The 14,390-nt window shown below is 51.9% G+C and overlaps 4 protein-coding genes across 4 annotated transcripts; 2 read left to right on the top strand and 2 right to left on the bottom strand.

The window, feature by feature from the left end:
* Positions 1–853: 853 nt before the first annotated feature.
* On the bottom strand, positions 854–3,276 carry M436DRAFT_58234 (dolichyl-phosphate-mannose--protein mannosyltransferase; the record flags this gene model as incomplete). The annotated part of the gene is made up of 3 exons (XM_013567288.1): positions 854–1,290; positions 1,341–2,982; positions 3,034–3,276. The coding sequence occupies 3 exons, from the start codon at positions 3,274–3,276 to the stop codon at positions 854–856; spliced, it is 2,322 nt and encodes a 773-aa protein (XP_013422742.1).
* A 679-nt stretch (positions 3,277–3,955) lies between these two features.
* M436DRAFT_76832 (Clavaminate synthase-like protein) lies at positions 3,956–5,110 on the top strand (the record flags this gene model as incomplete). Its single annotated transcript, XM_013567323.1, has 2 exons — positions 3,956–4,954; positions 5,006–5,110. 2 exons carry the CDS (start codon positions 3,956–3,958, stop codon positions 5,108–5,110), a joined length of 1,104 nt encoding a protein of 367 aa, XP_013422777.1.
* Positions 5,111–5,859: 749 nt separating this feature from the next.
* Positions 5,860–7,252, top strand: M436DRAFT_58140 (GAT-like domain-containing protein; the record flags this gene model as incomplete). The annotated part of the gene is made up of 4 exons (XM_013567268.1): positions 5,860–5,892; positions 5,947–5,979; positions 6,035–7,061; positions 7,113–7,252. Coding segments are annotated over 4 exons (1,233 nt in total), but the record flags the coding sequence as incomplete, so codon positions are not given.
* Positions 7,253–8,462: 1,210 nt separating this feature from the next.
* Positions 8,463–12,815, bottom strand: M436DRAFT_58059 (uncharacterized protein; the record flags this gene model as incomplete). The annotated part of the gene is made up of 5 exons (XM_013567252.1): positions 8,463–8,841; positions 8,903–9,066; positions 9,123–9,269; positions 9,329–10,038; positions 10,094–12,815. The coding sequence occupies 5 exons, from the start codon at positions 12,813–12,815 to the stop codon at positions 8,463–8,465; spliced, it is 4,122 nt and encodes a 1,373-aa protein (XP_013422706.1).
* Positions 12,816–14,390: the final 1,575 nt, after the last annotated feature.

Here is a 14,390-nt window from a genome sequence, read left to right as displayed (position 1 = left end):
CGTAGACACCACATACGTGATATTGATATATATAAACAGTATGCGCTTCGCTAGAGGCCTTCATGGAGCATGATGTTGGCAAATGCATCTGTCACACTCGATCATGGCAGTACAGGCTGTTGACGACCGTGTACAGATACTGAGACGAGCGCCATCAGGCTCTTCTGCAAATTCTATGGTATCCATGGATAACCTTGTCATCCTAGAAAGCGACGGATTCAAAAGTGCCCAAATCGCTCAAGTGATTTCCAAGCATCTGGCCCGCTTTTCTCTTGTGGTCAGATAATAACGCTCGATCGTCTTCCAATCGGTCAAAATGCGTGGGAGTGATGTGTAGGTCCGGGCAAGTACGAGATGCCACGAGTGGGGTTTCGCTCTTGGGGAACCAAGGATGTCGGGAAATGAAGTGCGCTGACCTGGCTACGTCTTCCGCTGGCTCTTCCTCATCTTCTCGACCGTCCGACCCTTATAGGTTTCTCTTCCTCTCTCTGCACGTCTCGAGCACGATCTCTCCTCCTGTCACTTACTATGAGGGGCTTTGCCTGAAGCGACCCAAGATGAATTTCTGCAATGTGTTTCATCGCGAAAACACTTTGCTTGAGCTGTGGGTTGGGACAGGCTCTGTAGAGGGATGATTATTGCTGAGGACACACATCATCGGGACTCACGGATTGATGGGAAAGCCTTGACGTCTAAATGGTAGTATTCTGAATTTTGGTTGCGGGTCGCGAAATTGAGCACGAACAAGGGAGAAATATAAACCCGCTAATCCTAAATGAGAAACTGCAGATGCTCTGCTCAAGCTCATCAAACTGGCGAGCTCCGAATCGGAATCTTCTGTGTTCCGACTACCCTATTTGGCAAAGTGCAAATCGTAGTTGAGCCACTTTCTCGCCTGGACCTGCTCGATGCTCAAGCCAGGCTGACCGTAAGTCAGAGGAGCAAAGTATAGGAAACTCCAGACAACAACAGCAAGAATACCGCCAGTGGCAGCCCACATGCCGAGCAAGTTGGACTGGCCAGTTCTCTCGCGGACGGGCTTGTTTTGCTGCACGGCAGTCTTCTTGTTCTTTGTGATGGTGGCGTTGCCAGAAGCGACGTCGTCGAGGTCAACGGGATCAATGTTGAAGACAAATTCGACGAGGGCACCGGTAACGAGAGCGGAAGCGAGGTGGGCAGGGAGGTAGTGGTGGAGGAAGAGCTGACGGCCCATGATGTAAAAGGGAACGTAGTGGGCGGCCCAGGTGAGGAAGAAGAAACCGGTCGAGTTGTAAAGACGGTTACGGGCGCCTGAGAAATGTTAGTATTGGGATCTGGGATTTGAGGAAGAATGAACGTACGCTTGTCAAGAGCATCAACACCACGGCGCTGAGAAAGCTGATCCGCGAGAAGAACACCAGCAAAAACAGCGAGCAGACTGCTGGCCAACCACCAACCTACAGGGTTACCGAGGAAGTAAATCTGCTGGCGAGTCTCGTTCTCGGTCCAGAAGCTGACACCGCGAAGAAGGAAAGGCCACTGGATGGGAACACTGGCGTAAGGGTGGCTGCTGGTGAGAGCGTTGTTGTGGTAGAACATGGCGCGCTGCAGCTCAAAGTACTTCTTGAGGAAAGGCACGTGCTTGACCTTGCGAGGCTCCTTCTTTGCGCGCTCAGAGTCCTTGGGAAGAGCAGGAATGTCTTCGGCGTACCAGATGTTGCTGGTTTGGAGGGCGTTCTTGTTTCCGTTGATCTCGGCTTGCTTGTAAGCCCAGTCAGGCAGAGGGGTGGTATGGGTCCACATGGCAACCTTTGTGGGCACGTGAACGAGCTTGAACTGGACAGACATGGTCTTGAGGTCCATGCCAGGCTTTGCGCCATCCACTCTGATTTCGAACAGGGTATCGTTGAAGCGCTCGCCGTTGGCATCATCGTGGCCGACAGTGGTAAACTCCTGGTTGGTGGGGTAGTAAGGCGAGGCAACATCGTGGGTAAGGAGCCAAGTGTCGGTGACGAGATGGCGGAGACGAACGACATCGCCGACGTGGACGCGGTGGCCAGTCTCTTCGGGGATGGCACCGGTTCCAGGGATGATCTGCCAGAGGTTGTTGGTGTCGTTGTGAGGGTAGCCAGTAACTTGCTGACCCTGAGAAGAGACACGACCGTCATCGTAGCGAAGAGGGTATTTGTCGGGGTGACTGTGGAGGTAGACCTTTGTATCCTTGTGACGGATGTTGATGGCGTCGTAGTAGTCGATGCTGACGGCTTGCTGGGTCATGATGTTGTCGCTGAGCGTCTCCTGGAACTCGGGGCTCATGAAGTCGTCACCAGGGCCGGAGCGGTTGAGGATGGCGAAGTGGACCTGGAACCAGAAGAGGTAGAGCATAAAGGGAATGACAATCAGACCAGTGACACGAGCACCCAAGTGCTTGCCGAACTCGGGCAGACTGAGAGCACCCTGTCTGCGGTTGATGTCGAGAAGGGACCAGAGATCAATGGCGACGGGGACACCGATGGAGAAGAAGGTGAAGGCACCGACGTATTTTGTCGAGATGACGCAGCTGAGGCAGACACCGGTCAAGAGCAGCCACTTCCACCACTTGCGGCTGAAGGGGACATGGCGAAGCTTGTAGAAGCGGATGTAGCTCCAGACGGAGAGAGCCATGAAGAGAATGAGGGTGGCATCGAGGAGGATGAGTCTGGTCTGGCCAATGTGGGCGTTGTCGAAGAGCACAAGACCGGCAGCCAGAACACAGGCAGGCAGAGAGTAACCAGACTCCCACATGATCATGAAGACGGTCGAGACGGTCAAGGCGCCCATCGAGGCGGGCATTGCGCGGTAAGCAACGTAGGGGACCTTGTTTGTGATGTACGAGTCGCCAATGTTCTCAAACAGAAAGTCGCCATTGTAGCCGACCAACCAGCCTGCAAAAGCGAACAGGAGCTTGCCGAACGGAGGGTGCACATCGAAGAAGTAGGTTCGCTGGAGGTAGTAGGATGCGAACTGCCCTGAGTTAGCAATTGGGTCATAGGCTTGGGTGAGGTCGAGTCTTACCTTGCCAAAGTGGACTTCATCAAAGACGACCTGGTTGGGGTGGGTGATGGCGTAGAAGCGGGTTGCAAAAGCGAGGAGGGTGATGACAGCGAGAGCAAGCTTGTAGTCCCAGTCATTCGAAGGCGACTGCTTGGTCTGGTTCTTCAGCTGATTGAGGTATTCGCTGGTCTGGTCGGCAGCGACATCAACCTTCTTTTTGGTACTGGCCGCGGGCCCCTTCTTGGAGCTCGGCGTCGAAGACATGATGAGAGTTCAATCGAGGACAGAAAGTGCTTGCAGATCAATCACAAAACACGTCCTACACACGAGGCTGATAGACAGTGATGTCGAGGGATCAAGGAGAGACTCGGACAGACAAGAACGGACAGCTGTCGCAACGACTTTGGACCTGCTCCAAAAACACGACGCAATTGTTCCTGAGCTTGGGCCAGGGAGCTTCAGCTGTACTCGTACTACGACCCCTGAATCTCATCCCTCACCGAGCCCCTTTCTGCTGTCCAGCGACCTCTAGAAACCCGAAACATCTGCACCTTCAAGCCATCGAACAAAAATCGCCTTCGTCATGCTCACATAAATAGAGCTCCCGCAAGGTTGGTCCAAATTGCCCACGAGGGTGCCCAAGCTCTTCCCCGCACCCACTCCACCTCTCGCCTGTTAATCATACCATTGACTAACCCGCCGTCCGCCTGCTCGATACTGTCGCACTTTCGTAAACTCTGTGTCCGCTGTTTGTCTGTTACGCTTCCACATTCCATATCCGTCCGCGAATCGTCGCTACCGAGTCATCAGATAGGTAGGGACCGCCCGGCGGCTGACAAGACCCTTGAACTGTGCCTATCCTTATCCGCTCCCGAGACCAAAATCTACCGTATATAACTCTCTTGCACCTCACCAAGTATCCTTGGAAATTTCGTATCGCAAAATGGCTTCCAACAACGTCACCTCGGACGAGGCTCGTCGTGCTGCTCAGAGCTACCTCAACGACCGCCTCACCACAAAGACTGACGGTCCAGCTCGGCCCTTCAATGTTCCCGTCATCGACATCTCCTCCACTTTCAATGGCTCCCTCAAGGACAAACAAACCGTAGCATCTCAGATTCGCAACGCTTGCACGAACAGCGGCTTCTTCCAGATCACTGGCCACAATGTCCCCGAATCTGTCCGTCAAGGCGTGCTGAACCAGGCTTCTCGCTTCTTCAAAGAGCTTCCCCCTGCCCAAAAGGATGAGCTACACGTCAAGCACAACGACTTGATGCGCGGATGGGAACCTTCAGACTACACCTATGTGAACCCAGACGATTGGGCTACCGCAGCTGTGCCGGAAACCAAGGAAGGCTTCAATTGGGGCTACGAAGCTTCCCTCGACCCTACAGGCGGTGATGGTAAATACCGCGACTTGGACGGAAGCACCGAGAATGGCAACGTATGGCCTGCCGATTCCGCTCTTCCTGGTTTCAAGCAAGATATTGCAGAATACTATGGCCAAGTGCTGCAGCTTGCTCGCCATCTGTTCAGACTTTTCGCCTTGAGTTTGGCATTGCCTGAGAATCACTTCGATGAGATGATGACGCATCCGGGCGGTATCTCTCGCCTGTTATACTATCCTCCCTCCAAGGATCCAAAGCCATTGGACCCCAACGAGGCAGACAAGGAGGTTGGCCTCGGATCGCATACTGATTACGAGTGCTTTACCCTGCTGCTTTCATCCACAACCCATGGTCTTGAGATTCTTACACCTGAGAATGTCTGGACACCTGCAGCCGCTGCCGAGGGCGCATTCATCGTCAATGTGGCAGACTTCCTGATGAGATGGACCAACGGTGTTTACAAGAGCACGATTCACCGCGTCGTCAACAGAACCACCAAGGAGAGATATAGCGTACCCTTTTTCTTTTCCATCAACTACGATCAACAGGTCGAGGTAGGTTTGTTGTCGCAAACTAGAGAAACGCCAAACTGACCACACAAGCAGACCCTACCTAGCTGTGTCTCGGACGAGAACCCCTCAAAATACCCACCTATTCGTGCGGGCGAGTACATTCTTGAACGTCTCAAGGCTACTGTTAAGGATGGTTAGAACTACACTGCCTCTGTCAAGATCGCTCAGGAACGCTTTATGTGTATAACATCTCATGGTCAACAATCTAACGAACCATTTCTATGTCGGTCTGGTACGACATAATCAGCCAGCAAGTCTGAGGCCACCTACCATCCTATTCTGTAATTTCAGCGGCTCGGGGTCGTATGAGCTGTTCATAGATACGCTAGCGTGTTCACCCTTCTGATATTCGTGAGCTTAAAAGCATCATGGTGGTCCCTAAAGATTGATCCGTGTACTGGAGATGGAGCGGGAAATGAGTCGGGCGGCTCTGCTCTGCTCATACACGAGCTCCTGTTGCGACGTCAAGCAGAAACGAGTATGCGCAATCGCCACAGGTGTATACGCAAGTAAGTCGTGTGCCTACAGCAAAAAGTCCTCTGGGCAGTGGCAAAGTACAAGAGTGTATTCGTGGACAAATGGTCGTATCGACCCGGTCAACGAGGCGCAATTCGTGGCGCCAAGGATGGAACAGCAAGCAATCACATGCGCCTTCCCTCAGGCCAACCCGACACTCTTGATTAATCCTTCATCTCGCTCCTTCCTGGACACACTCAGAAGACCGAAGCATCACATCGCACCATGAAGAAACTACGCGCAGGCTTTCTCAAGAGAACACACAGTGAGCGACACCGACTGCGACAGAAACATTATGACGCAATGTTTACTGACATGAATGGCCAGGCAGCGATGCCGCCGCTCACGTCAACAACACACGCCCGCCTGTCGACTCTCCCGAAGCAAACGCTACTCATGCCATCGTGAGTCAAGTCCAAGCCTGTTATCAACATGTCGATCACTGACACAGCAGCTAGCGACTATTCTGCGAGTCCTCTAGCGATAACAGCGTAAGCTCAGACTGCCAGCCTGTCCTCCCATGCGCTGTCGCTAATCACGCTCCAGGGAGAGGAAGTGCTGCACCTACCAGTCATCGTCGAAGCCGCCGAGTCGTCACCACATGCAGCAGCCGCCGCAGCCCATCAGATCCGAAAATGCCTCTCCAAGGACAACAAGTCGCGAGTCCAGTACAATGCCATCATGTTGATACGCATCCTGGCCGACAACCCAGGCCAGTCTTTTACCCGCAACTTCGACGCCAGATTCGTCTCGACCGTAAAAGACCTGGTTAAGCACGGAAAAGATCCAAGCGTACAACAGATGATGAGGGAGACACTGGACTCGCTCGAGGCAGAGAAGAGCTATGACAATGGACTGTACGATCTGCTGGCCATGTGGCGCCATGTCAAGGGACACCAGGCTCGCATTCCTCCGCAAGGCGCATACCGTCAGATCGCTCCGCCGCTACCCCAGCATCCGACTGCACATTCTCCCCAGTCAGACTCGCTGCCAACGCCACAAGAGCTCGCATCGCGCGTCGAAGAAGCCCGAAATACAGCTAAGATCTTGCTCCAGCTTCTCCAGAGCACCCCGCCAGAGCAGGTCATGGACAATGAGCTGATCAAGGAGTTCTCGGAGCGTTGTCAGCAGGCGCAGCGAAGCATGCAGGAATACATCAACTGCACTTCGCCCCCGCCTGACGACGATACACTCCAGACGCTGATCGAGACGAATGAACAACTGAGTCTGGCGATTAGTAGACACCAGCGCGCAGTTCTTCAAGCTCGACGAGCTCTTGGTCAAACCGCTTCTCCCGCCCTTGGGCCGAATAATCCTTTCGCCTCGCCCCCTCCTCAGTCTCAGCCTGCCCAACAATATCCTGTCCTGCAGCCGACCTCACATCTGAACCCGACAGACCAACATATCACACAATCGCCTGTGTCTCCCATCAACGACAATTTTCCCCCTCCGCCAGGGCCCCCTCCAGGCCACACTTCAGCTCCGACACTGGCTCCAACAAATCCTTTTGCCGATTCAGCAGAGTCTAGCCACAATCATGACCTGGACTACACCAACTACGCTCATGAGCCGCGTAACTATGGTCCTAATGTCGACACGAATTCGCGACCGGCATACGGCGGAGTGACTGAGAGTTACATGGGCCGCCAGTATAGTGCTGCTAATGGTCTTACGATGCACGGCGGTGTCGACACAACCACTACCGAGGAAGTGAGTCCGGTCGAGCAAACACACAGTCAGAGGGAGGTCAGATATAGGTACTAAGTGTTGCGACTGAAGTCTTCGTCTCAGTGTATCATGCACTGCTTGTCTACGATTTTGGCAGCGAGCGTTGCTTTTTCGGGCTGGACCGATTCTATACATTTGCATAACAAAGGATTTTTTGTTTCTCCCTCCCTGTCCCTCGTATGCTTACTATTATGCTAGTGTGTGGATTCGGATATGTGTTTGTCATGACTGGGCGAACCAGCTGGGATCCCATCCGCAATTCGTTTACCGACATTCTGCAGATATCGAAATCGAAGAATTGCCAGGCACCAAAAACATCTTCACTCTTGATAGAGCAAGTCCCCCTACGGTCCAAAGTGAATGAAGATCTCGTAGACCGGCGAACCAAATCTTCTTCCTTCTCAACATCAAAGGACTTCGGCGATTTACCCAAGCGAAAGCACGTCTTTTACTTTGTTGACCCTGTTGACTCTGTTGACTCACCCGGATGGAGGTTTCAAGGTGCGGTTTGAATGTATGGTCATCAAATGATTGCTTTCGATCGGCATGAGTGCATATGTAAGCAAGTGAGGGCATCTTAGTCTCTGCGAACGGACATGTTGCGGGTTTTTTGGGTTCGGGTCGGAGGGGAGTGACAATCATCATCTGTGATTACGAACAGGTGGATTCGACACCTGCGTTTCCAGCATCGATCGGAGTGATTTTCGCAAAAGCTCGATGTTGTGTATTGCCTTCAAGGCATTTCTCCGATGATCTCTGAGGTATCAGTGATACGGCTTTTGGGCAGCTCTTCTGCAGAACGCCGATAATGTGTGTCAGTCGTCATTTCTCTGTGTATAGAATGCCAACCTCGAGAATTCCAAGGTCGGAGTGCATGCGAGAGGTACCCTACCCTTTTGATGACTTATCAGGACCTATGGAACTTTTTTTCGTAGAATCGCAGTACGTCTGTTGTTGCCTGTTGAGATTTGCTCAATGGTTGGATGGCAGATATGAATGTGCGCCTGATGGAATTTTCTTTCTTGTTCTGTGGGTGTCGTCTGCAACAGGTAGACAGAGGATTCAACACTTCCACAACTTTAGAACAAAGGAAGATGTGCACGTAGGTCTCCCTGGTCTTCCAGAAGTGAGGCATGAAGTTGCTGAAAATGATAAATTTGATATGTATTGGTCTAATTTCTGCGCCATCACCCGAAAAAGAAAAATTCCCCTCCAGGTAACCCCCCATATATTCTATCAATCAAAACTAAGACTCGGCTTTCTTAGTCTGCTTAGTCCTGAGCTTCATCAACAAAAACACGAGACCGTAAATGCCAACAGCAAATACCACAGAGATACCCGCATTCCTCCATCCATAGCTCTTCTCATTGAGATTCAATGTGCGTAGGTAATCAGCTCCAGTCGTGTATTGGCAAACCTGACAACCGGCACTGGCATTGGGATTCAGCAGGTTTGTCGCGGCGCCCATGCCGCTCTGATAGGCGCTGAGGTACTCGGCGCAGGTTTGACCAAAGGGAGGATCGAAGAGGGCGATTTCGCTGGGTTTGCAGTTGACTGGTTTGTCCCAAGTCGTGAAGACGAGCAGACTGGACATGATGTAGTTAAATGGGTCGATGTAGTATAGCCTGGGAAGCGGATGCGTTAGCGATTGCAGACTTGACTTGTGCAGCTTGGATCAATACTTACCAGTACTTCCAGAATGGCTGGATTTGACTGTATGGAACGACGACACCGCAGAAAGAGACGAGTGTTACAATGACCAGCGGGTTTACCAAAGAGGCGAAGACGGCATTGGGCGTGTATGCAGCGATGGATTGTCCGACACCTGTGTAGACCAACTCGAACATGATCTGAGAATTGTGTTAGCAACAAATTGATATATCAGATGGAGCGTAGGGGGCCTTACGATGACGAAGAATGTGCTGCCCGCCGAGTATGTCGAGTTGGGGAGTCCGGCAGTAAAGTACCAGCAAACATAGTACAACAGACCGCAGATCAGTAGGTACGGGAATTCCGAGACAATCAAACCGGTAACGAATGGGCCCCAGTGGTACTATTCGCACACCATGTTAGCTGATTACCACCTCAGATGCAGGAATCAGGAGATTTTACCATTTTACTCTTCTTCTCTCTTGCTTCGTAAATGTCGCGACGATCGATAAACAGAGGCTGCAACTGTGCGATGACTCCGGGCGACACGAAAATGATGTTGAACACGGTAAACAGGTTCAGTTGCAGCGAAGTCAAGGAATCTCTAATCATCCAGTAGGTGAATCCGTTCAGCAGAGCCAGTAGCACGTGCATTGCGATCTTGTTCATCACATACTCGGTGTTGCGGTAGAGGGACACATTCATGCGCTGAGTGACCAGTTTCGTTTGCGTCCACATTGATGCAGCGAATTCGTTGCCGTCGTCATTCACGTATGTGGGTTTGGAGGACGCTTCCGATATCATGGTGTCGATTTCGTTGGTGAGCTCTGTGTACTCGTTGGATTGGAGCCAGACCTGATTCCAATCTTTGCCTTCACCAGCTCCTCTGCCCGTGACGACGTCAATCATGTGCTCGGCAGGGTTCGCCTCCGAAGGACAAGGGGCGTCGTTGCGGCTCAAATAATCATTGATCTTGTTGGTGTCACCGAAGTAGACGGTTTTGCCACCTTTTGTGAGTAGGAGCAGCTTGTCGAATTGGGAGAACAGTTGAGCTGACGGCTGGTGGATTGTCACCAAGATGGCTTGTCCTGCAGCTGCGAGCTTGCGCAGGAATCTGATGGTGTTGAATGCGGCCTGACCATCCAGTCCGGATGTTGGCTCATCAAGGAAGACTTTGAAACGAACAGTTAGTGATGATACTCTGGGCTTTTGAAGGCGTGTACTTACTCAGAATACTAGGCTTTGCGACCAATTCAACACCGATTGTCAATCGTTTACGCTGCTCGACCGATAAGCCGGAGCCAGGGGTACCGATGAGAGTGTGTTCCAGGGCGTTCAGCTCCAATAGATCTATAATCGTGTTCACGTATTGCAATTTCTCATGGTCTGGTGTCTCTCGCGGCTGGCGAAGGCGAGCTGAGAATTCCAGGGCCTCACGAACAGTCGCTAGAGGCTCGTGGATATCAAGCTGTTCGACGTAGCCGGCTGAGCGTTGGAACGAGATGGGAACAGGTCTGCCGTCGACAAAGACCGAGCCTTGGATGGTACCTTGGGTTTTGCGCTGAGCTAGCACGTCTAACAACGTAGTCTTGCCTGCGCCAGAAGATCCCATGAGGGCGCCCAGTACTCCGGGCTTGATGTAGCCCTGTACATCGTCCAGCAACACACGATCGCCATCGGGTGTCTTGACTGTGTAGGTAAGATTCTTCCAGGTAAAGACGCTCTTGTTCTCGATAAGATTGCCAGTGACGTTCTGATCGGAGCTGATAGACGAATCGCCCTTCTTTTCCGAGATGGCTTCCAGTGACTCCTCGTCTTGAGGTTGTGCCAGATGTCTCGACTTTCTCTGTTGTTCGCGAGGAATGAGCAACTTTCTGCCTCCGTCCCCAGCCAATTTCCATCGAGATGTGAAGAAGACTGTGACTGCAATGAAGAGCGCCCACCAAGCGCATAGGATGCCGAAATTGCGCCACACATGGGAATGCGAGTATGATAGACTGGCGAGGTAGTTATCGCCGAGAACGCTTGTATCACCTGGAGCAGCACCAGAAACGCCGACACACGACTGTCCGCCTACGCCAGTCCCGTAACCGGGTCCATTAGGAACAATATTCGGCCCAACGCATGGCATGACGGTGTCGTGGAACTCATTTGACATGAGAGCTTCGAAAGTATAAGCCATGGGATCGATCCAGAAAATCCACACAAACCAAGGATGCATCAAAGGTTTGGCAACCATGTAACCCATGTAGATGAAAAATGAAACGAATGTAAGACCAGAAATCTTGGTTGCCGCGTCGAAAGTCGGGAAGGCAGCTCCGATAGCTCTGAAGTACTGAGTCATGGTCAAGGCATTGATGTAGCCTATAGTCAGGAATGTTAAGAACGCAGAAGCTGTAGCCCGGAGACCAGTCATCCAGTAGAGTACAATGCTGAAGTGACCAACTTGGAACATCAGGATTGGTAGGTCAACAACGACCTGAGCGATGACAAAGGCTGCCGGATGGTGGTAAGCAAACGCACGATGCTTTGCTAGGACAGGTCTTCCAGTGAACGAATCCGTGACTTCGCCGAGGGCCAACAAAGCATGATATAAGGTCGAGAAAAAGATGGCTCCGCCTTTGATGAACAAGCCGAGATTGTTCTGAGGAGCAGCATAGAAGAGAGATCCTCCTATGAGAGCTTGCACGAGTGTTGCAGCCTGCTTGATGAACAGTGTCCACTTGTCTCCCCACAAAAGTTGACACTGTCTGACTACAGACACCCGCACCTGCGTGGAGAACTTTGCTGATACTGGAGAGTCTCTGAGACCCTTGTGTTTCTTGGTACCGATCAACTCCTGTAGAGCCAAGGTATCTTTCTTCGCTGTCTCGCTCTGGGGATAGCTTTGACATTCCTCAAGCATGTTGGCTCTGGCGGGCCATTGCTCGTATGCCCGAGCGATGTCACTGCCCGTCCGAGGGAATTTGTCGGTATAGCCTGAGGCAATCTTGCGTTCTGTGGGAACAGTCACTCCGGTGAGGAAGTCACTCTTGTTTGAGCCATCAACGCAGACGAAGCCGAGGTCTTCCATGAATGGCACAGCATCTTCCCGAGGACCGTAAAACAATTGCTTACCCTCGTCAAGAACGAGGACTTTGTCGAATTGCTCATAGATGGCATTACCCGCTTGGTACAATGTGACGATAGTTGAAAGTCCAAGAATATCGGTCATGGCTCGGATCGTTTTGATGTACTCAAGAGCGGTACTAGCATCGAGACCTCTGGTAGAGTTGTCTTTGCAATAGACAGCCCCACGAGTAGCCAGACATTCCAGGATCGATACGCGTTTCCTCTCGCCACCAGAGACACCGCGGGTGAAGGCATCTCCGACCTTTGTGTTTTTCGTGTGCGAGATACCGACCGACTCCAATAGGAAGTTTTTGTAAGCCTGAGCATAGTCTTCTTGTGTCTTGATGCCTTGGGGGAGTTGGCGAGGAGCATTCAAGCGAGTGGCAAAGTCGATGGTGTTGCCAACGGAAAGGGTTGGAAAGAAGACTTCTTCCTCGTTGTTCATGACGATCTGACCTCTATATGCCTGTGCTTCGGTAGGATCCATGGACCCAAAGTTGATCTCTCCGGTGACTTCTTTGTTTCCTCGTTGGTTGTTGGCGAGTATGCTCAGTAAGGTCGTACATCCAGCTCCTGGGCGGCCCAAAACCAGTAGCATCTCGCCGGGCTTCACGCAGCCATAAGAGGACTCGATGATGGTCTTTAGCTCAGCCCCTTTGGTGGGTTTGTTGGTGATATTGAACTGGGACAATACGTTTTCGTTGAAGGCTGCATCGGCATCGACACCTTTGACGGTGAGATTGTTCCAGGAGACGCCGAGCCGTCTGGGTTGCTCGCCGGTATTTAGATCCAGACTCTCCAGTCGTGCTAGCTCCCCTGCCAGACTCCAGTCTGCCATGGTGCGGTATGTGAGCGCTTGCTGCTGCTAAGACTGACGAACTTCAGGCGTAGAATTTCCACGAGGTAGAGTGTCTTGGAAGTGTGTGTTCGAAATCAGGTGTTATGTGCTAATGCAGTTGAGTGATGGAACCAAGCTTGGTCCAATGTGGAGGACATGCTGTTATATATGGAAACTGGCAGTAGGGAGCCCAAGATTAGGGCTTCGAGTGTGCAAACTGCTGTCGGCCATCTTGGACAGAGACCCGACGGAGGGTTGAGTAAGTCCTCCCGGAGCTGTGCAAAGTACAACCCTCCGCGACGGATGGTCTGGTGCAGCCGATAAAGTTTCAAACTTGAGCGTTATGAGTAATGATCGAAGTGCAAGGGCAAAGATTACAATTCGTCGACGGTTCTGTGTCGTTCGCCGGGCCTTCTGCGACTTGGAAGTTGTCTTCTCTTGAGGATGCGACTTCTTGGACCCCGCGCCCGCGCTTCCTTCTCCGATTTCTTGGAGAACGTCCGGCGATTCAGCTGTGCCCGATGCAGCTAGCTCCCGTACTGTCCCAGAGTTACGCCGGTGCGTCATCAACTGAATGTGAGGCCTGTCAGTGTACTCGAGTAGAACTGGTGTGATTATCTGGCGACATTGAGTTTGCTAGAGCGATAACATGGGTGGGTAGAGGTAGGGGTTTTGTGTGATTTTGTGTGCAGTTGTCATGGTTTAGGCTTTAGCTGAGAAAGTAGGCAGGCTGAGTGATTCACTGGCAGGTGGTCTGGCCAAAGAGCAGGAGTGACGAGGGCGTGATGGGTGGAGGAGAAGCGGATAGTAGGGAAGCAAGTCATACATAGATTTAGAGATGAGTGGATTGTTTGGACTTGGCGAATAGAAGTTATGTTTCTGACCTTGGTTTGTGTGGATAGTTTTCAAACACGCGGATCCGAGTCACCATCAATGCACGTCACCGCAGCTTGCCCCATGGGTCTTCGAATACGGTTTTGTTCAAGTTGGAGTCGGTTCGTGTCCCCCTGATGATCTCCGGTGATAGTATAAGGATCGAGTACTTTTCGACGAACTATCTAAGGAGATACTCGTGTGTTTTGCCAAGAACTACTCGTTGAGGGTATCACCCTGATATTTCCTGGTGTTTCCAGATAGTCTATCCGTATGAACCATGAGAGCAGTCCGTGTCGTGCCTATGAGACAAAAAAGCAAAACGCAGTCCGGTTGCATTCCGTTCAACAAATGGCAATCAACGCTCGGATGGCAGTCTTCGCTTGTAATTGTTCGCGGTGACAAGCAGGCTTCGAAAGCCGCACATGGGCTGATAGTGAACGACAAGTCACAGACACAAAGGAGCGGTGTCGTGAAATGACCGTGAGAGCGCGGAAGATCTCTGGAAAGCAATCGCTTGTCCTCCACTGCGCATCGCTGCTGCCGCCGTCCTTCTCCGCTGTTCCAAATGTTGTGGAGGATTGAAGGTTCTGCGTGTTTGGAGTTCTACTGGACCCCTACTCCGTACCCCACTGAGAGACGGCATCTCCATCATCCACATTATTCCTTTCATTTGATTGGCGCGCTTTGGTCAGGGTCCGC

The sequence above is a fragment of the Aureobasidium namibiae genome (genome assembly GCF_000721765.1).
Source record: "Aureobasidium namibiae CBS 147.97 unplaced genomic scaffold scaffold_27, whole genome shotgun sequence".
Classification (NCBI taxonomy): domain Eukaryota; kingdom Fungi; phylum Ascomycota; class Dothideomycetes; order Dothideales; family Saccotheciaceae; genus Aureobasidium; species Aureobasidium namibiae.
This window is presented reverse-complemented; position numbering and strand designations above follow the sequence as displayed.